The following is an 18,648-nucleotide window of genomic DNA, read 5'->3' as shown; positions in this document are numbered from 1 at the left end:
CCGGCTCCTGCCTACCTCCTGCCGCGACGCCCATCCCCGGGGCCTCCGGGCTCCTCCTTGGAAACGGGACTCAGCTGATACGCCGCGGCTCCCCGGGGGGCTCCGCCGCTGCGGGGCCGGGGGAAACCGAGGCAGGGAGACGGCAGCGCTTTGCCGATCCCCTTCCCTGCGCCCGTGGGTGCTGCCGCCCCACCTGCGGCAGGTGGACGGGCAGAGGGGTGGGGGGGACGGACGGGCGGACGGGGGAGGATCCCTGCAGGAGATACCTGTGCCGCTGGGGCCACATCACTCCCGGCACGGGGAGAGGTGCGGTGCGAGAATGGCCCCAAACTGGCTCTGCGACAAGGTACCGGGGGCCTCGGGGGGTCCGGGGAGTCTCGCCGTGGGGGGGGATTGTGGCTCTTTGCAATGCAGTGGGGTCCAAAGCGGCGCTCCTGGGCACTGGGACGGGGTCCCTACCTTGGTCAAGGGCTGGCTGGGTCCGTCTCCGGCTGGCCGGGCTCTGTGCGGTGCCGGCGGGCGAGCGGCAGCCGGGCTCTCGCCGGGGTCGCCGTGGGCTTCCCCGGGGGCCCCCTGTCCCGGCGCTTCGTCTCTGAGGGCAAGGGCTGCTCGCAGCAAACCCGGGTGGGCTCCTCGCACCCGGGACCACCCCACCGCCTCCTCCCTACGCCTTGAGCCGGTGGTAACTCCTTGGGTACCCCCCATGCCAGCGGGTCCCAGGGGCTGCGCACCCTTCCTGGACATCCCTGGGTTTCGGTGCCGCACCCTGTGTTTGCTCTCCCAAAGGAGAACAGCCCCATCCTGGAACTGGCAGTTTATTGCTGCCTTTGGGTCTGCTGCACTTTTCCCGGTGAAGCCGGAGCGGTCGGACTCTGCCCTGTGCCAACGTTGCCGTGCCCAGCTGGGCAGCAGCCAGCTCACGGGTTACCTGCAGCACGGTGTGACCGGCCCGTGTCGGGAAATCCCCCCCCCCTCCCCTCCGCATACCGGGAGGGAGCTCCGTGGTCCGCTCCGCAGGGCAGGGTGCTGTGCCCCGGCCCCGGTCGTCTCTCCGGGTGCAGCCGGCCAGGGGCTGCGGGGGTGACCGGTGCCGAATCCCCCTCCCTGTCTCTTGCAGAGCACGTCCCTGCGGCGCTACAGGCTGGAGCTGTGGGTTCTGCTTGTCTTGGGGGTCCTGGGGCTCTGCTACCTGCTCTACCACGCTGATGGGCTGTGGCCTGGCGCGGCCCCCCGGCGCAGCCCCCCCCCCAGCCCCCGGGCAGCCCCCAGGCTCCCCCCGCCCCGCGTTCTGCCCACCCCCGCTCCGTGCGTGGCCAACGCCTCGGTGCACAACGTCACCGGCTTCGCCAAACTGCCCGGCCACGTGCAGGACTTCATGTGGTACCGGCACTGCCGGTCCTTCCCAGCGCTGCTCGACGTCCCCAGCAAATGCGGGGGGGCCGAGGGGTCCTCCAACATCTTCCTCCTCTTGGCCATCAAGTCATCGCCGGTGAACTACGAGCGGCGGGAGGTGATCCGCAAGACCTGGGGGCAGGAGAGGACCTTTGAAGGAGCCCCCATCCGCCGGGTCTTCCTCGTGGGGGTGGCGCCCAGCGCCCAGGACGCAAAGAAACTCAACTGGCTGCTGCGGCTGGAGCAGCGGGAGTACGGGGACGTGCTGCAGTGGGACTTCAAGGACACCTTCTTCAACCTGACGCTGAAGCAGGTGCTCTTCCACACCTGGCTGGAGGAGCACTGCCCCGGCGTCCACTTCATCTTCAACGGGGACGACGACGTCTTCGTCAACACGGACAACGTCATCCACTTTGCAATGGCCACCCAGGGTGTCGAGGAGCGGCATCTCATGGTGGGGCAGCTCTTCATCAACAACAGCCCCGTCCGCATCCAGCAGAGCAAGTACTTCGTGCCCACGCAGCTCCTGGCCTCCAAGCATTACCCGCCCTACTGCGGCGGCGGTGGGATGCTCATGTCCGGCTTCACCGCCCACGTCATCTCCCGGGAATCACGGGACATCGAGCTTTTCCCCATCGACGACGTCTACCTGGGTATGTGCTTGGAGAAGGCAGGGCTGCCGCCCGCTTCCCACGTCGGCATCCGGACCATGGGCGTGGGGGTGCCGGCCAACACCGACCCCTTCGACCCCTGCTACTACCGGGAGCTGCTGCTGGTGCACCGCTTCATGCCCTACGAGACGGCGGTGATGTGGCAGGCCATCCACGAGCCCCAGCTGCTCTGCAGCAAGAGGGTGAGCGTCTTCTAGGGTGGCCAAGGAGGACCAAGAAGCCGGGGTGAAACACCGGTACAACCCGAGGGCTGCTCGGGCTGCAGCTCGCCCCGCCCCCCCCGTAGCTGCTGCTCGGTGCTGCCAGGGAGGGTCCCCGAGGACCCCGGGGCTGATACCCCCCCCTCCACCACGGTCCTGCCGGGAGGGCAGAACGGTGACTGTGAGGCCGAGTCCCGGCTTCCACCCTGGGCTGGGTGGGCTACCACGCACCCCATCCTGCCCCCGGCCTGTTTCTGCCTGGTTTTACCCCAAATCTGCTTTCCGGGGGCCAGAGGAGTAGTGAGGCACCAGAGGGAGAATAAACGAACCTGTGTTGTTAATGAGGGCGCGCGGGGTCTGCAGCCTCCCTGGGGGACTGGGGTGCAGGGAGGCCAGGGCTGGCTTGGGGGGAGCAAGGGGAACCCCTCACCCCGCTGGGGTGGGTGTTTGCCCCCAGCGAGGGCCCCACGAGCGGGCTGGGGGGGACGACAGGCACGCGAGTTCATCCGCACCCTCGTGTCCTCGTGCGGGGGCACCCACTGGCGTCACCCCCCCCCGGGAAAGCCTGCGGTGAGTGCTGAGCTGGGGACCCCCGCACCGGGATGTCCCGTGGGCACCCTCACCCCTCCCAGCCCCCCTTCCCCAGCAGCTCTGCAGTGACCGGTCCCCGGTGTCCCCTCTCCCCGGTGTCCCCTGTGAATCCCCTCTTGCTTCCCCCCAGCTGCCAAATTTACCAAACTTTACTAGAAAACGGCCGAATCCCACCGTGGTGGGGGCAGCGACAGGCAGACGTGGGGTAAGAGACAAGTGGCATCGGGGCGGGGGGGTGGGTCCTGCCCGCTGCAGGCAGGGAGGTGCGCGGTGCCCGTGTCCGGGGGGATGCGGGGGGACATTGCATGGTGGGAAGTGATGGGGGCCGCGTCCGCCCCTCCACTGGCCCCGCCGCTGTCGAAGCATCACCGTGTCCGTGTGTCCGTCTGTCTGTCACCGCCTGGGGATGGGGAGGGAGGTGGGTGGCTGGGGGCTGCAGCAGCAACCCTGGGGTCCCAGCTTGGGAGGGCGGCTGGGGTTGGGGGGGGGGGGGGGGCTACCCGTGGGCTTTGCTCCGTCCATCCCGCAGCGCCTCGATCTTGGGGGCCAGCTCCCCGAAGGTGGGTCTGGCACTGGGGGTGAAGGCCCAGCAGCTCAGCATCAGCGTGTAGACCTGGGGACGAGGGACGGGGCCGTCAGGGGAAGCTGGGTGGCCCCCAGGAGCCCCCCCACCAGCCTGGGCAGGGCTCTTACCTCCACCGGGCAACCGGCCGGCACCGGGAGACGCCGGTTGTCCTTCAGGAGCTCCAGCAAATGGCAGATGATCTGTGCCATCTTCTCGGTGCCCATCATGCGGAGGAACTCCTGCAGGCATGGGGGTACCGTCAGCGTGGAGGGGGGGCTCGTCCCAAAGGTGTGGGCAGAGGGACCCCAGCCCTGGGGAGGGGGGGGTCTCACCTCCGAGGGGCTCTTGCTCTTGTTGCTGTAGGTGAAGAGCTCGTAGAGGAGCACCCCGAAGCTCCAAATGTCAGATGCCCGTGAGAAGATGTTGTCTGCCAGGGACTCGGGTGCGTACCTGCCAGCGGGATGGTGCTGAGCACCGGATCCGGCTGGGACGGCAGCCCCGTGTCGTCCCCCCCAACCCCAGTGCCACCCTCACCAGAAGACGGGGCTCTGGCCAGGCTCCCGCACCACGTAATAGTCCTTGTCCTGCGGCAGCAGCTTGGCCAGCCCGAAATCCCCGATCTTGACGTGGGTCTCGCTCTCCACCAGGATGTTCCTGCTGGCCAGGTCCCGGTGCACGCAGCGCTGCACCCCCAGGTACTCCATACCCTGTGCGAGATGCAGCCGCTCGCTGGGGCCGGGACCCGGCAGCATCCCCAGGGGCTCATCCCAGCCGGACCGAGACCCCTGGCTGAGCTGCGGCATTGCTCCGTCCCCATCCGTCCCCCCCCGCAGGAGAGCAGGACCCCCTTGGCCACCGGCCCCCGGGGTCCCACCTTGCAGATCTGCCAGGCGTAAAGGAGCAGGGTCCTGTGGTCCAGGCGGGGCTGGTTCTTCTGCAGGTAGTCCCGCAGGCAGCCGTTGGGCAGGTACTCCATCACCAGCCGCAGCCCGCGCCGCCCTGCGCGCAGATCCATCACCTGCCGGCCGGGATGCGGGCAGAGCCGGGTGCAGGCAGCATCACTGCCGGGAGCCCTGCCCGTTCCCTGCCCGCTCCCTGCCCGCTCCCTGCCCCACGCCGTGCTCACCCCGGCTGTAGCACACGCCCCGGTACTGGACAATGAAGTCGTGCTGCAGCGAGTGCAGGATCTGGATCTCCCTCTCGAAATCCTGCAGCTCCTTGGCTGAATCCTGCTGCAGCTTCTTCACCGCCACCAGCTCGCCCGTGCTGTCGCCCAGCGGGTCGTAGCGGCACAGCTCCACGCTCCCAAAGTTGCCCTGGCCGGGGAGAGCCGGGAGGGGATGTGGGATGCTGGGGTGCCTTGGGGGGGACCCAGAGATCCTCACCGTGTTCCCAGGGCCTGGTGCCCCCCCCAGATCCCACGCACGGGGCACAAACCAAGCGTTCCTCAGCTTTGCAGGGCAAAGCATCCCCCCGGTGAGCAGGGGACGTTTCGTGTCCCAGATGCGGGTATGAGGGCGGGGTTGCAGGACGCTCGTGCACTGAGCCTTGCACACGTGTGTGGGACGGAGCCCCCTCTGCCCCCCCCCTCACCTTGCCCAGCAGCGAGATGTACTTGAGGTGCCGCTCCTCGAAGTGCGTGGGGTCCTGGCCCATGGCGAGGGGCTCGTACCCCCAGAAGCTGTCCCGGAGTGTCACGTTGGTGGACGACAGGTCCGAGAGCAGCTCGTAATCTGGGGGGAGGCAGGCGGTGAGGGCACCGGGGGGGTGCAGAGCCCGTCGTCCCCCCCCAGTCCTGGGGCCCACCGGAGGTGATGAGGCTGTTGAGGTCCCGGATGAGGGCGCGGAAGCAGGGCCGGCGGCAGGGCTGGTAGTCCATGCACTGCGCGATGAGCGTGGCCAGCTCTGTCCACTTCGGTGCGGGGAGCTGGAGGCTGTTCTGGTAGAAATCCAGCTTCTGTGGGGGCAGGAGAGGGTGCTCAGGCTGGCTGCGGGGTGCCCGGCCCCATGCCCCCCCCCAGGCAGACCCCGAACAGCCCCCACGCTCCACACCAAGCTTTGCAACCCCCTTGCCCTGAGCATCACCCAAAGGCTGCGGGATTTTAGGCTGGGGGAGGTTGGTTACTGCCCATCCCCGCAGCACGGGGCCCCACGGCCACCTCTGCTGTACACCGGGGGGGTGCTCTGGAGCCCTGCAAACCCCAGGGTGCCCATGTCCCCCCAGCGATGCCCCTTTTCCAGTGTGACCTGCGTCACCAGAGCCTCTGGCCGGCAGAGAAATCGGGGGGGAGATGGGCAGCACGTGCAGCAGGATGGGGCAGGGGGGTCGGGGTGCAGCAGGATGGGGCAGGAGGTTTGGGGTGTGGCAGGATGGGGCAGAGGGTTTGGGGTGCAGCAGGATGGGGCCAGGGATTCGGGGTGCAGCAGGAAGGGGCAGGATGGGGCAGGGGGGTCAGGGTGCAGCAGGATGGGGCAGAGGGTTCGGGGTGCAGCAGGACGGGGCAGGGGGGTCGGGGTGCAGCAGGACAGGGCAGGGGGGTCGGGGTGCAGCAGGATGGGGCGGGGGGGATCAGGGTGCAGCGGGACGGGGCAGCCTCACCTTCTGGGGCTCCAGCAGGCTCAGCGGCATGTTGCCACCACTGAAGATCTCCCAGAGGGTCACCCCGAAGCTCCACTTGTCAGCCGGCAGCGCCAGGCTCTTGGGGTCACTGAGGCACTCGGGGGCCACCCAGGGGATGCGCTCCACCAGCACTGGGAAGAGGGGGACAGCCCTGCTCAGCACCGCCGGGGGGGCCCTGCCACCGCCCCCCGCCATCCCCCCTGCCCGGCACGCTGGGCCAGCCCAGGCACTTACTCTCCTTAGCCAGGATGGTGACGCTGACGCCGGGGTCGTTGAGCTTGATGAAGGGGGGGCTGCTCGGGTCCCCCTCCCGGGTCAGCAGCACCTTCTTAGCCGAGACGTTGCCGTGGGTGATTCTCTTGTCCTCCTGGAGAGGGACCAGGACCGTCAGCACAGCCCGGGCCCGTGGGGCAGCCCCATGTGTGGGGCAGAGCCGGTGCCAGCCGGGGTGAGCTGACAGGGATGCATGGGAGTCGTGGGACACGGATAGGTGGGGGCTGTGGGACACGGATAGGTGGGAGCTGTGGGACACGGATACATGGGGGCTGTGGGACATGGATACGTGGGGACTGTGGGACATGGATACACGGGAGTCATGGGACATGGATACGTGGGGGCTGTGGGACATGGCTATGTGGGAGCCGTGGACACGGATTCAGAGGTGCTGAGGGACGCAGAGACGCAGGAGCCACAGAACGCGGACGCATTGGAGCTGCCGGACACAGATGCGTGGGAGCCGTGGGATGAGGACGTGGGAGAGCTGTGGGACGCTGACACGCAGGAGCTGCAGGACACGTGGACCGCGGGACACTGATGCTCGGTGCTGTGCCAGCAACCGGCTCACCAGGTAGTTGAGGGCGTACGCCAGCTGCTTGGCCACCTGCAGCTTCCAGCTCGTCGTCACCTTGCCCTCGCCTTGGTTCTTCTTCAGGTAGAGGTCCAGGGGCCCGTACCTGACGTACTCCTGCACCATGATACCTGCGGGGATACGGCACGGGCGGGCCTGGCATGTCTCCTCCCGGCAGCGCGGCCGTGGCACGGCGGTGCACGGCGAGGGGGACGGGCACTCACTGTCCTTCCCGAGGCTGACGCCGTGCAGCAGGACCAGGTGCTTGTGGGAGAGCTGGCTCATGATGCTGGCTGCCTCCAGGAAGGACTGGGAGCGGGGAGAGGCTGGCTCAGGGGGGGGAGCTGCGGGGATCCCCCCGGTGCCAGGTTGGGGGGCTGCTCCCGCCTCACCTCAGAGCAGTTGCGGTGGCTGCCGTCCATGACCTTGAGCACCACCTCGGTCTGGTAGTACCCGTCCTCCTCCTGGTCCCGCTTGATGCCCTTGTAGATCTGGGTGAAGGAGCCCTGGCCCAGGCTCTCGCCCTGCCACGAGACGGGAACGCTGTGGGGGGGGTCCCAGCCCATGGCAGGGGGGGGTCCCAGCCCACCCACCCCATCCCACCAGTGCCCCGGCCCCCCCCCCCCAGGTACCCGCGTGAGGCTCTGGGCGTCGATCTTGTGGAACATCATCTGGCTGAGGCCGCGGCGGGGGGCGGTGGGGGAGCTGGGGGCCCGGGGGCAGCCGCTCCGCACGATCAGCAGGTTGGACTTCTCTGGGGGGGGCACACACACACACACACACACACACACACACGGCCGTGAGGGGCAGCTGGGACAGGCTGTGCCCACGCTGCGACGTCACACAGCCAGCCCCATGACGTCACAGTCTGCTCTGTGATGTCATGCAGCCCACTCTATGGTGATACAGCTTGCTCTGTGATGCCACACGGCCTGCTTTGTGATGTCACACGGCCGGCTCTGTGACCTCACACAGCCCGCTCCGTGATGACACAGCCTGCTTTATGATGTCACCCAGCCAGCTCTATGATGACACAACCTGCTCTCTGACGTCACGCAGCCTGCTCTGTGACGTCACACTGCCGCGAGCCCTGCCCCGTCCCCGCCCCGGCGCGGCGGCGTCACCTTTAGGCAGGGGCGGGCAGCAGGCAGCCAGGCGCATGCGGACACCCTCTGCCTGCAGCCCGCAGCACCCGTAGGTGTCCAGCAGCTCCCGCAGGCTGCAGAACCGCCGGGGCACCCCCGAGAGCCAGAAGTTCCCATCCTCGTCCCTGCGGATCAGGCAGCGCTTGTAGTCCTGGCCAGAGCCGGTCTGCGGGGCGAGAGCGGGGCTCAGCGGCGCGGGGTCCCCCCCAGGAGCCCCCCCTCCGCCCCGAGCGCCTCCTGCCCCGGGGTGCCCGCAGCGTGGGCAGCGGCGCCGATGGCACCGGCCCTGCGAGCACCGGGTCCAGCCCGGCGTTTCCCTCCCTGCTCCCGGCGACACCCGCAGCACCCGGCACGGGACCCCGCGCAATGCTGCACGGTGCCGGCACCCCAGTCCCCAGCCGGTGCCGGTGCCGGTGCCGGTCTCACCTCGGCGCAGACGGTCAGCAGGTAGCTGTCGAAGTCCTGTGGGCTCCGGCGCAGCAGGTACAGCCCCGGGTGGCTCCCGGCCACCTTCAGCTTGTTCACCGCAAACTCAGAGCTGCGAACAGCAGGGCTGGGTTGGGCACGGTGTGGTCCCCCTCGGGGACACCCTGGCGACCCCCACTGCTCACCCCTCCACCACGGTCTCCCAAAACCCAGCAGGCAACAGGGTGGCCTGAGCATCACCAGCCCAGCGAGCAGGATGGGGACCGGTGCTCACCGCTCTTGCGGCTCCAACCCAAGTGATTTCTTCCCCCATCGCCCGTGGGTTGGGGGTGGTGAGGGGGGTGTCCCCGGCACCCACCTGATGGGCCCGTGGCACTGGTTCTCCATGTCCTCCAGGAGCCGGGGGGGGGCCACCTCCTTGCAGAAGTAGTGGTGGGTGTCCGCGGTCAGGCGGTAGTAGCCGTCGATGAGAGCCACGAAGGAGCGGGCTTCCCGCAGCGTGGGGAACTCCACCTCCTGGGTGAGACGGGACGGGGGGGTCAGCCCCACACTGACCCCCCCACCCCACCGAGGCTCCCCCCACACCCCCCCCCCGGCTCACCAACACCCGGTTGTCCGTCTTGGTGAGGGTGACGACACGGTTCTCCACGGGGCCGCCCTCCCGGCTCGCCTGCTTGATGCTGATGTCGACGATGTCGGGGAAGTCGCAGAAGTGCTGGCGGCTCTGTGGGGGGACACAACCGGGCATGGTCTCTATGCCCCCCCACATCCATCCCGCCACTGGACACCCCCCCGCCGGCGCGGCCACCCGCCCGCACCTCGGAGCCGCAGCAGCTCCAGGAGATGCCGCTATCGCCAGCCACGTGGATGGCGATGTCCGCGGCGGAGCCGGGCGAGCGCACGACGAAACTCTCCTCCGCCCAGCGCCGCTGCAGCCGCTCCAGGTCCAGCAGGTACTTGAGCTTCAGGTAACACCCGTCCGTCTGGCAGCCCCCGATCTTCCGCAGGGATTTGCTGAAGTGGCGGCGGATGCGCTTGCGGGTGAGGAAGCTGTGCTGCTGGATCTGGCACCGCAGCGGCTCGGGGATGCAGGACTTGTAGCTGACAGGGACAGGGAGGTGAGGTAGTGGTGGGTACCAGGCTGTCCCCAGGGACACCGGGCTGTCCCGACGGGTGCCAGGCTGTCCCCGCAGCCCCCTGGCTCACCTGACATGGCTGAAGACCTCGTCGGGGCTCTGTCGCTTCTCCTTGGCGATGCGCAGCATGTCCAGCACGGCCAGGCTCAGGCACTCCTCCTGCGTGGGCAGGCTCAGCGCCACGGCCACGCGTCCCCCGATGAAATCACTGCGGGACTGGGGGGGGTGGAGGGGATGGGTGGGGGGCTCTCCGTGCCAACACCCCGCTCCCCACACCGGGTCCATCTCCTGCCCAGGGGTGCTGCAGCCAGGACACCCGATGAGCCCCAAGACCCCTCCGCGCACGAGGCCGTGGCAGGTATCGTCCCCCCCTCAGCTAACGGGAGCTGCCAGGGTGGCCCCTGCTGACCCCCCCCCCCGTTCTGCTGGGCTGGCTGTGGGGTGGTGGGGTGACTCCAGCCCTGTGCCCCGCTGCCCACGTGAGTCACGTCCCGCCCCGGGCTCTGGTTTCTTGCTGCTGCCCCGGGGGGCAGCGGAGCTGGCTCGGTCCCTGGGGCGTGCATCACCCGGGGGACACAGTGACCCCCACCTCAGCAAACTGGGGTGCCCCGTGCCCAGTGTGGGATGCCCACAAGCAGCTCCAAGCCAAGCTGGGTGGGAGGACCCACGTCCCGCAGGCATCATGGCTAGGGGCCGATGGGTGCTGGAGGAGGAGGAGGAGGGCGGCACGGCCCAGGGCGGCAACGGGCATCACTACACCGAGCTTCACATATCCCACACGTCTGAGGAGCCACATGGGACCTTGCCCTGCGGCCCCAGGTGTTGGGGACAGGGACATCAGCCTGGAGGGGCTCACCTGGGCAAAAAGGTAATCGATGACAGGGTAGTCCAGGATGGGGCTGACCCGGTCATTCAGCAGCTGGAAGCGGTGGGACTGTCCCAGCCCACACCAGTTGGGGAAAAAGAACCTGAATGGGAGAACGGAGCGGGGCTCAGCGCCGCATCCCGCACAGCGTACAGCCCATATCAGCCATCAGAGACTCCCCAGGGAGCCGGGCTGGGGCTGGGCCGGCCGCGTCCCCGCAGGCTGTACCTGATCCTGTACACCACGACCTGGCTGTGGGAGTCATCGACGGTGAAGAGGTGGTTGGGGGGGAACCAGCAGCTGAGATCCTCGGTGGCCAGGGCAAAGAGCGGGTGGCAGACGGGCAGCACGCCTGGGGACGGAGCAGCGCTGTGACCCCCCGGCCAAGGACGGGTACGGCTGGTACCCCGAGCCCACGGCCGCTGCCCTGAGCCCACCGGCGCTGGGGGATGATGCTCACCGCAGGCTTTGGCGGCACGGACGCACAGCTCCTCGGCCGTGTACTCGCCAAAGGTGAAGGTGAGGATGCCGGCGGTGGTGCCGGGGGGGGTGTGCAGGGTGGATGCCTGGTGGTACAGGTACACCTGGAGGGTGCCGGTCTCGGTGGAGGAGAGGCTGCAGGAGCGCTTCCTGATCAGTGGGGTGTCCTCGGCCAGCGAGGCCATGGCGGGCGCTGCAAGGATGAGGGGGCTCAGCTGGTGGCACGGTCCCCAGTGGCTGCACCGTCCCCCCCCTGTGTGGGGCAGGACCTTGCCCCGTGCGTGCCCTTCCCCACGCATCTTCCTCATCATCCTCCCCCCTCCCAGGGTAAAACCCCGCGGCCAAGCCTGCAGCATCTCCAGGACCAGGGTGAGCCCGTCCTGAGAAGGATGAAGGGGAAACTGAGGCACACAGCCCTTTCTCCCACCCTCCCCAGCCCGTCGCACCGCCTCTCCTCCTCGCCAGCCGGCCCATGCCCTGCATCGCTCCCAGGCGTGGGCAGGGAGGATTCGGCCCCATCCCCGTGCCCGCCTGGGCTGGCCAGACCCCGCCAAGCCCCCGGTGCCGGTGCGGTACCTGCTGCCGTGCCAGCGGCCTCGCCAGCGCTCGTGTGCTCCAGCCCCAGGGAGCGGGTCCCGGGCAGGGCTGTGCCACCGGGTCGGGGTTCCTGTCCTGCGTAGGCGGCTGCTCGGAGGCTGCAAGCGAAGGAGAGAGTCAAAAAGTCCCCTTGGTGACTTCCTTCCTGCCCGCAGCCTCCGCGGCGGGTGGCTTCCTGGTGAGGGAGGGGGTACGGGGTGAGGGCAGAAAGGAGCCACCCCAGGGTGCAGGGACCAGCCGGGTAGTGAAGGGGCAGGGAGCCCCGGGCACCCCACTTGGGGCTGGGCACCCCATTGGGCACCTTGCTGATCCTGCCGCCTCTAGGTGCCGTGGGTACCGCAGGGATGGGCGATGCTCTGCCAGGGGCATCCCAGTCCCCGTCCTGTCCCCACGGGGCACGGGGCTGGGTGCTGCTCGCACACCCCTGCCCTCCCCTGCACCCCGTTGCTGGGACCCTCCCTGCCCCACTCACAGCCCCGCCGGGACGGGCTCAGCCCCTTCGCCCCACTCCCACCCCGGCCAGCCCAGCCCCAGGGTGCCGCCGGGGCCTTCGGGGCTGCCGCAGGGCTGGGCGTGTGCCCGGGCCTGGTGCCGTGTGGCGTGGCACACACCCGCCGACGGATGTGGCCGGGCCCAGCAGCTGCCTTTCGTTGTTTTTTCCCATTTCTGCCGCTCTAACCGGCTCGGCAAAGAGGCGAAGGTGGAGAAGGAGGGCTCCTGTCCTGCCCTGCCCCGGGGACGGGCGTTGGGGACAAGGCCACCAGGGCTGGAGCCAGACCCCGGGGACCAGGGACCCTCGTTTGCCCCACGGTGATGCCTCGACGGGGACGGTGCCCCTGTGGCGGCTCTGTCCCCATGTCAGGGCTCTTCCCCGGTCCCAACCCCAGGCTCGTCGTCGGGGTTCGGGACGGGACGGGGGGAATCCCCATGGGACAAACCTGGCCGGGGGCCGGGAGAGACAAAGCAGCGTTTGTGCCGAGGAATGAGGAAGCCGTCCAGCCCCGTGCACCGGGTGCCACGTATCCCAACGGCCAGAGCCATCCCGCCGGCCCCGCGCTCCCCGGGATGAGCGGCCGGCTCCCGGCGAGGCAGAGGGTGCCGTGCTGCAGGGTGGCCCGGGGTTAGCCGGTGCCGGGGCATGCGGGAGGGAAGGGGTTATGGATGAGGCTCCCGACGGCTCCGTCCGCCCCGCCGAGGGTCCCTCCCCGCCGGCCTGAACCTGCCTCCCGCGGGCTGGAGGAGCTGGAGGCACGGGAGGCCCCTCGCCACGGCCCCGCTCCTCCCGCCGCCGCCTCAACGCCCGTCGAGGACGTCGCAGCAGCCTCCTCCGACCTGCCGAGCTCCCCGCGTCCCCAGGGACCACCGGGCAGCCCCCCGCTCTCCTCCTCCCGGCCTCAGCACCGGGTCCTTGCCGACCTGCAGGCAGCTGCCTGCAAACAAGCTGCATTTTTTTTTCTGGGTAAAGGTTTAGCTTTGGTTTGTTTTGTCCCCTCGGCTGGAGATAAATTTGGCTCCGGCAGCAGCTCTGCCCCTCCCTGTTTGTGCTGGCAGGGTGGGGGGATCGCTCCATCCCGGCCGCATCCTTCAGGTGCCAACACTTCCCTGGAGCCACGGAGCCGGTGCCCGGTGTCCTCCGGAGCAGCTGGACCAGGCGCTGCCGCTCTCCGCTCCCTGCGTGCACCGATCCGGGAGGTATTCGGGACGATTCCCTTGCTGAGCTCGGGCAGTCCCCTTCTGCACCTTGGGATTTCGCCCTGTGCAGCCAAACACCCGCCTGGCTGCTCGGCACGGACCTTCCCGGGGACGGGGACGGGATGGGACGGGACGGGATGGAACGGGATGGGATGGGACGGGGCGGCAGCCACGCTCCCCACTCCGTGCTTGGTCCTTTTTTTTAGCCGCACGTCGAACATCGGTTGATAATAGCACCGAGTTTTCTCCCCTTCCACTCTCGCTGCTCTTGGATGCGCCGGTGCCACCGTGCCCTGGCCCAGCCGTGCGTGCCGTGTCCCCGTGCCGTGTCCCCATCCACTCGCAGGTCACCGGCCGGGGGTTCCCCCCTCGCTGCAGCCACCACGCTGGCCCCCACGGGGAGCCTGGAGGTGTGGGTGCCGGAGCGGCTCACCTTCAGCCTCTGGGACTACGGCGTCTTCGGGCTGATGCTGCTCGTCTCCACCGGCATCGGGCTCTTCCACGGCCTCGCTAAAGGCGGCCAGAAAACCTCGGAGGATTTTTTCACTGGGGGACGACGGATGTCGGCGCTACCCGTGGGGCTCTCGCTGTCGGCCAGCTTCATGTCGGCCATCCAGGTGCTGGGGGTGCCGGCGGAGGCGTACCGCTACGGAGCCAAATTCCTCTGGATGTGCTTGGGGCAGCTGCTCAACACGCTGCTCACCGCCCAGCTCTTCCTCCCCGTCTTCTACCGCCTGGGGCTCACCAGCACCTACGAGGTGGGCATGGGGTGGTGGGGGCAGGGGGACACATCCTGCCCCGGAGCAGCAGCCCCCGGGGTGCCCCGCACAGCCCCGACACGCTCCCTCGTCCTTGTCCCCAGTACCTGGAGCGTCGGTTCAGCAGGAGCGTCCGGCTGTGCGGGACCGTGCAGTATGTGGTGGCCACGGTGAGTGTCCGCGGTGCACGGGTGGGATGGGGACGGTGGGGCCGCGGCACCCGGCGGGGGGGGGGGGCTCGGATCCGGCCGTGCCGGCGCTGCCCTGAACCCCCGGGAAGAGCCCTTGTTCCCGTGCTTGTGTTTTCCGTGACTCAAAGCAAACAACGCCCGGCGGGAGCCCTGTTTTGAATGAAAACCCCAGTGTTTTCCCAGCGCTGAGCTCGGGCCGCACCGGCCCCCTGCGTCCCCGTCCCCGCCGGTGCAGCCGTCACCTGCCCCACGCCTGTGGGGTGGGGGGGGGCCGGGGCGCTGACCCCCCCTTCTTCCCGCAGATGCTGTACACGGGGATCGTCATCTACGCCCCCGCCCTGATCCTCAACCAAGGTGCAGTGGGGACGTGGGAGCTGCTCCCCGTCGCGTCCCTGTCACTGCACTGGGGACACCTCAGTCCTGTCCCACCCCAGACGTCGTCTGGGGCTCTGCTCAGCACCTTCCTTCTCCTTCAGTGACCGGTCTGGACATCTGGGCGTCCCTGCTCTCCACCGGAGTCATCTGCACCTTCTACACCACCATAGTCAGTGTGGGAGCGGGGGGTCCCGGGGGTCCCCGGGGGTCCCCGGAGCTCACCCATGGCTCACTCTGGCACAGGGCGGGATGAAGGCTGTCATCTGGACAGACGTCTTCCAGGTCGTTGTGATGCTCTCCGGCTTCATCGCCATCATCATCCGGGGGTTGCTGCTGGTGGGGGGTCCCGCCAGGGTGCTGGCCATTGCCACCAACGGCTCCAGGGTGAACCTTGGCGAGTGAGTGCCCCCACCCCGCCGTGTGCTGACCCCTGCTCCCCCCCGCCCCGGGGTGCTGGGGGGCCGGTGCTGGCCCCGGCTCAGCCCCCCCACCCCGACGGCGTGCCGCTGTGCTCAGCTTCAACCCAGACCCACGGAGCCGGTACACGGTCTGGACCTTCCTGCTGGGCGGCACGCTGGTCTGGCTCTCCATGTACGGCGTCAACCAGGCCCAGGTCCAGCGCTACGTGGCCTGCAGGACCGAGAGGGAGGCCAGGATGTGAGTCCACGGGGCCGCGGGCATCGCCTGGATCCCGCTCTGCATGGGACGGCGCACCGGGGGCGAGGGGCTGCTCTGGGTGGGGGGATGGCTGCACGCCAGCCTGTCACCTGCACCCCTGCGTGAACCCTGCACCCCGGCATGAACCTGGCATCCCTGTACGGACCATGCACGGACCCTGCAGGAACCCTGCACCCTTGCACGGACCCTGCACCCATCCACGGACCCTGCACCCATGCACGGACCCTGCACAGACCCTTGGCCCCTTGCATGGACCCTGCACGGTCCCTTCATGACCCCTGCATCCTTGCACAGACTCTACACGGCTGCACGGACCTTGCACCCTTGCACGGGCACTGCACTCCTGCACGGTCTGTGCACTCTCGCACGGACCTTGCACCCCTGCACAGACCCTTGCACGGCCCCTGCATCCTTGCACGGATCTTGCCCCCTTGCACGGCCCCTGCCCCCTTGCTCAGCCGGGTGTGCTCCCGCTCTGTGCTCGCAGGGCGCTGCTGGTGAATCAAGTGGGGCTCTTCTGCATCGTCTCCAGCGCGGTGGCCTGTGGCCTTGTGATGTTTGCGCTGTACAAGGACTGCGATCCCCTCCTCGCCGGCTACATCTCGGCCCCCGACCAGGTACTGGCCCCCGCCGGCTCTGCCCTCTTGAGTGCCAAATTGAAGGCAGCGAGGTGGAAGGGCGAGAGGGTCGGAGGGGCCGGACCCACCCCCGGGGCCCCGGCTCAGCCCCAGTGCAGGGGGTTGGGGTCCCCCAGGGTCCTGCCCCCCCCCCCGATGCAGCCGCCTCCCCCGCAGTACATGCCCTATCTGGTCCTCGACATCTTCGAGACGTCCCCGGGGGTGCCGGGGCTGTTCCTGGCTTGTGCCTACAGTGGGACGCTCAGGTGAGGATGGGGTACCCCTGGCTCCAAGGGGACCCCAAACCTCCCCGTGGAAGGGGGCTTCCCCTCCCCGCACCCCCCTGCAGGCTGCCGGCGTCGGGGCTGAGCGCTGCCACATGCTCGCGCCCCAGCACGGCCTCCACCAGCATCAACGCCATGGCGGCTGTCACCGTCGAGGACCTCGTCAAGCCCAGGCTGCCCACGCTGTCACCGCGGCGGCTGACCCTCGTCTCCAAGGGGCTGTGTGAGTGGGGACACGGCTGTGCCGTGCCGTGCCGTGCCGTGCCACGCTCCCCCATCCCGCACTGCACTGTTTTGTGCCACGCCACGGTGCGCTGCATGGTGCCACGCCGTGCCGTGCCACGCCGCCTCTACCCTGTGCCGTGCCACGCCGTGCCCTGCCGTGCTGCTGAGCCTTTCCCGTCTGCCCCGCAGCGCTCATCTACGGCACCTCGTGCATCACGGTGGCAGCTCTGGCCTCGCTGCTGGGCGGCGGCGTGCTGCAGGTCAGCCCCGCGCTGCACAGCCGGATCCGGTGCCTCGGAGAACCGGTCACCCCACTGCCTCCCCCCCTACTTGCCCACTGGCTCTGCCCGGCCGAGCGGGACCCGGCCATGCACCGCCGGCTGCCGGAGAGCCCTCGAGCCGGCCGGGGGGTCTGGGGCCGAGCCAGGCACCCTCCTCCTCCTCCTCCTCTGAGCCCCCCGCAGCCCCCGTGCCGGGGCGGTGGGGCCGAGCTCTCCGTCCCCCTTCCAGGGCTCCTTCACCGTCATGGGGGTGATCAGCGGCCCGCTGCTGGGGGCCTTCGTCCTGGGCATGTTCCTGCCGATGTGCAGCACGGCCGTGAGTCCGGGGGGGCGCGGGGGGGGGCTGCGGGGGTCCCGCTGCAGCCCGCTCCAGGGCCGGGCAGACCCCTCTCCTCCGCCGCAGGGCGTGCTGGGGGGCCTGGCCGCCGGCCTCGCCCTCTCCTGCTGGGTGGCCGTGGGGGGCACCCTCTACCCGCCCAGCGCCGCCGCCATGGGGGTGCTGCCCGCCGCCGGGGCCCTCTGCCCGCTCTACAACCGCACCGCTGGCGCCAACCGCACCGTGCTCCTGGGACCCCTGCCCCCCCGCGAGGAGCCCCCGGCCCCGGCCCGGTGAGGGGGGCGGCTGGGGGGGCGGTCCTGGAGGCGCAGGTGGCTTCCTCTGAGGTCACACTGCTGTCCTTGTGTGATGTCACACCAGTTTCCCTGCTCACTGCGATGTCATAGCACTTTCCTTGTGCCTTGTGATGTCACATATCGCTTTCCTTGTTCGCTGTGATGTCATAGCACTTTCCTTGTGCCTTGTGACGTCACACTGCTTTCCCTTGTTCACTGTGACGTCACACCACTTTCCTTGTTCCTTGTGATGTCACACCACTTTCCTTATTCACTGTGATGTCACACTGCTTTCCTTTTTTCTTGTGATGTCACACCACTTTCCCTGTTCCTTGTGATGTCATAGCACTTTCCTTGTTCCTTGTGACTTCACACTGCTTCCCTTGTTCACTGTGATGTCACACTACTTTCCTTGTTCCTTGTGATGTCATAGCACTTTCCCTGTTCACTGTGATGTCACACTACTTTCCTTGTTCCTTGTGATGTCATAGCACTTTCCCTGTTCACTGTGACATCACATCGCTTTCCCCGTTCCTTGAGACATCACACCACGTTCCCTGTTCCTTGCGGCGTCACGCCGCTTCCCTCGTTCCCTGTGACGTCGCGCTGCTTCCCTCGCTCACTGTGATGTCACACCGCTGTCTCTGTGGTCCCTGACCCCTCCCTCGCAGGCCGGCCATCGTGGGTGACTTCTACGCCATCTCCTACCTGTACTACGGGGCGCTGGGGACCCTCACCACCGTGGTGGGGGGGGTTCTGCTCAGCTCCCTGCCAGGTGAGGCTGGGGGCCGGGCGGGGGGACGTGACCCAGTGCCGGGGTCTCCCCCACGCCCCCCCAGCCCCTCCCCACGGCCCCCCCTTTCCGGCAGGGCTGACCAGGCGGACGCGGCTGCCGCCGGGCGTGCTGTGGTGGGACATCGCCAAGCAGACGACGGCCTTGGTGCGTCCCCCGGGCGCCAAGACCCCCAGGGAAGAGCCCCCGGGCAAGGCCGAAGCCCCCTGGGCGCTGCCGGGGAGGCCGGACGGGGAGGGCGGCCCCCCCCGGGCCCCCCCCGAGCCCGGCACCGCCACGGACCTGCTGCTGCAGGAGACCCACGTGTAGGGCGCCGGGGGGGGGGGAATGGGTGGGCCGTGGGGTGGGGGGTGCACGTCCCCGTCCCGGGGTCCCCAATAAAGGAGGAGCCGATCCCCTGGAGCAGCCTGTGCTTGGGGGGGCCCTGCGGAGATGGGGCGGGGTGCAGGGGGCGTCAAACGGGGGGGGGGGGGGACACATGGGGATGGGGGGGTCCTGCTGCGCCCATGGCGGTGGGCCCTGCCCTGGTAAGCGCCGCCCCCCCAGGTGACAATGGGCCCCGCCCCAGCCGTATAACAACGGGCCAGGCCCCGCTGAAGCACGCCCA

The 18,648-nt window shown here is 68.9% G+C and overlaps 3 protein-coding genes across 3 annotated transcripts; 2 read left to right on the top strand and 1 right to left on the bottom strand.

Moving 5' to 3' along the window:
• The first annotated feature begins 319 nt into the window (after positions 1 to 319).
• On the top strand, positions 320 to 2,260 carry B3GNT3 (UDP-GlcNAc:betaGal beta-1,3-N-acetylglucosaminyltransferase 3). Its single transcript, XM_075776263.1, has 3 exons — positions 320 to 346; positions 415 to 624; positions 1,118 to 2,260. Exons 1-3 carry the CDS (start codon positions 320 to 322, stop codon positions 2,258 to 2,260), a joined length of 1,380 nt encoding a protein of 459 aa, XP_075632378.1.
• Positions 2,261 to 3,143: 883 nt separating this feature from the next.
• Positions 3,144 to 11,944, bottom strand: JAK3 (Janus kinase 3). Its single transcript, XM_075776744.1, has 25 exons — positions 11,837 to 11,944; positions 11,515 to 11,633; positions 10,919 to 11,131; positions 10,687 to 10,810; positions 10,450 to 10,561; positions 9,664 to 9,809; positions 9,276 to 9,558; positions 9,059 to 9,181; positions 8,816 to 8,973; positions 8,458 to 8,569; positions 8,011 to 8,197; positions 7,519 to 7,640; positions 7,279 to 7,410; positions 7,111 to 7,195; positions 6,884 to 7,017; positions 6,274 to 6,406; positions 6,019 to 6,170; positions 5,226 to 5,376; positions 5,013 to 5,152; positions 4,546 to 4,735; positions 4,294 to 4,418; positions 3,954 to 4,126; positions 3,752 to 3,869; positions 3,548 to 3,658; positions 3,144 to 3,467 (listed from the first exon to the last, which is right to left on the bottom strand). Exons 1-25 carry the CDS (start codon positions 11,902 to 11,904, stop codon positions 3,351 to 3,353), a joined length of 3,528 nt encoding a protein of 1,175 aa, XP_075632859.1. The 5' UTR covers positions 11,905 to 11,944; the 3' UTR covers positions 3,144 to 3,350.
• A 1,565-nt stretch (positions 11,945 to 13,509) lies between these two features.
• On the top strand, positions 13,510 to 18,350 carry SLC5A5 (solute carrier family 5 member 5). The gene is made up of 14 exons (XM_075776748.1): positions 13,510 to 13,985; positions 14,090 to 14,155; positions 14,479 to 14,530; positions 14,653 to 14,720; positions 14,795 to 14,949; positions 15,068 to 15,208; positions 15,717 to 15,846; positions 16,024 to 16,112; positions 16,241 to 16,353; positions 16,545 to 16,615; positions 16,866 to 16,952; positions 17,040 to 17,245; positions 17,920 to 18,023; positions 18,118 to 18,350. The coding sequence occupies exons 1-14, from the start codon at positions 13,695 to 13,697 to the stop codon at positions 18,348 to 18,350; spliced, it is 1,806 nt and encodes a 601-aa protein (XP_075632863.1). The 5' UTR covers positions 13,510 to 13,694.
• Positions 18,351 to 18,648: the final 298 nt, after the last annotated feature.

Source organism: Balearica regulorum, chromosome 26, assembly GCF_011004875.1.
Source record: "Balearica regulorum gibbericeps isolate bBalReg1 chromosome 26, bBalReg1.pri, whole genome shotgun sequence".
Taxonomy (NCBI): Eukaryota; Metazoa; Chordata; class Aves; order Gruiformes; family Gruidae; genus Balearica; species Balearica regulorum.
Note: the sequence above shows the minus strand (reverse complement) of the source record. Positions and strands in the feature narration are given on the sequence as shown.

What these genes read in the sequence shown, in the direction of transcription:
- B3GNT3 (XM_075776263.1), top strand. Translation starts at nt 320, where the DNA reads ATGGCCCCAAACTGGCTCTGCGACAAG. An exon ending in CAAACTGGCTCTGCGACAAG is followed by an intron (nt 347 to 414) that starts GTACCGGGGGCC and finishes TTTGCAATGCAG; the next exon opens with TGGGGTCCAAAGCGGCGCTC. An exon ending in GCTGCTCGCAGCAAACCCGG is followed by an intron (nt 625 to 1,117) that starts GTGGGCTCCTCG and finishes TGTCTCTTGCAG; the next exon opens with AGCACGTCCCTGCGGCGCTA.
- JAK3 (XM_075776744.1), bottom strand. Translation starts at nt 11,904, where the DNA reads ATGCCCCTGGCAGAGCATCGCCCATCCCTGCGGTACCCACGGCACCTA. An exon ending in AGACGGACAACCGGGTGTTG is followed by an intron (nt 8,974 to 9,058) that starts GTGAGCCGGGGG and finishes CGTCTCACCCAG; the next exon opens with GAGGTGGAGTTCCCCACGCT. An exon ending in GGGCGTGTGCTACAGCCGGG is followed by an intron (nt 4,419 to 4,545) that starts GTGAGCACGGCG and finishes ATCTGCGCGCAG; the next exon opens with GGCGGCGCGGGCTGCGGCTG.
- SLC5A5 (XM_075776748.1), top strand. Translation starts at nt 13,695, where the DNA reads ATGCTGCTCGTCTCCACCGGCATCGGGCTCTTCCACGGCCTCGCTAAA. An exon ending in CGCCCTGATCCTCAACCAAG is followed by an intron (nt 14,531 to 14,652) that starts GTGCAGTGGGGA and finishes CTTCTCCTTCAG; the next exon opens with TGACCGGTCTGGACATCTGG. An exon ending in TCTGCTCAGCTCCCTGCCAG is followed by an intron (nt 18,024 to 18,117) that starts GTGAGGCTGGGG and finishes CCTTTCCGGCAG; the next exon opens with GGCTGACCAGGCGGACGCGG.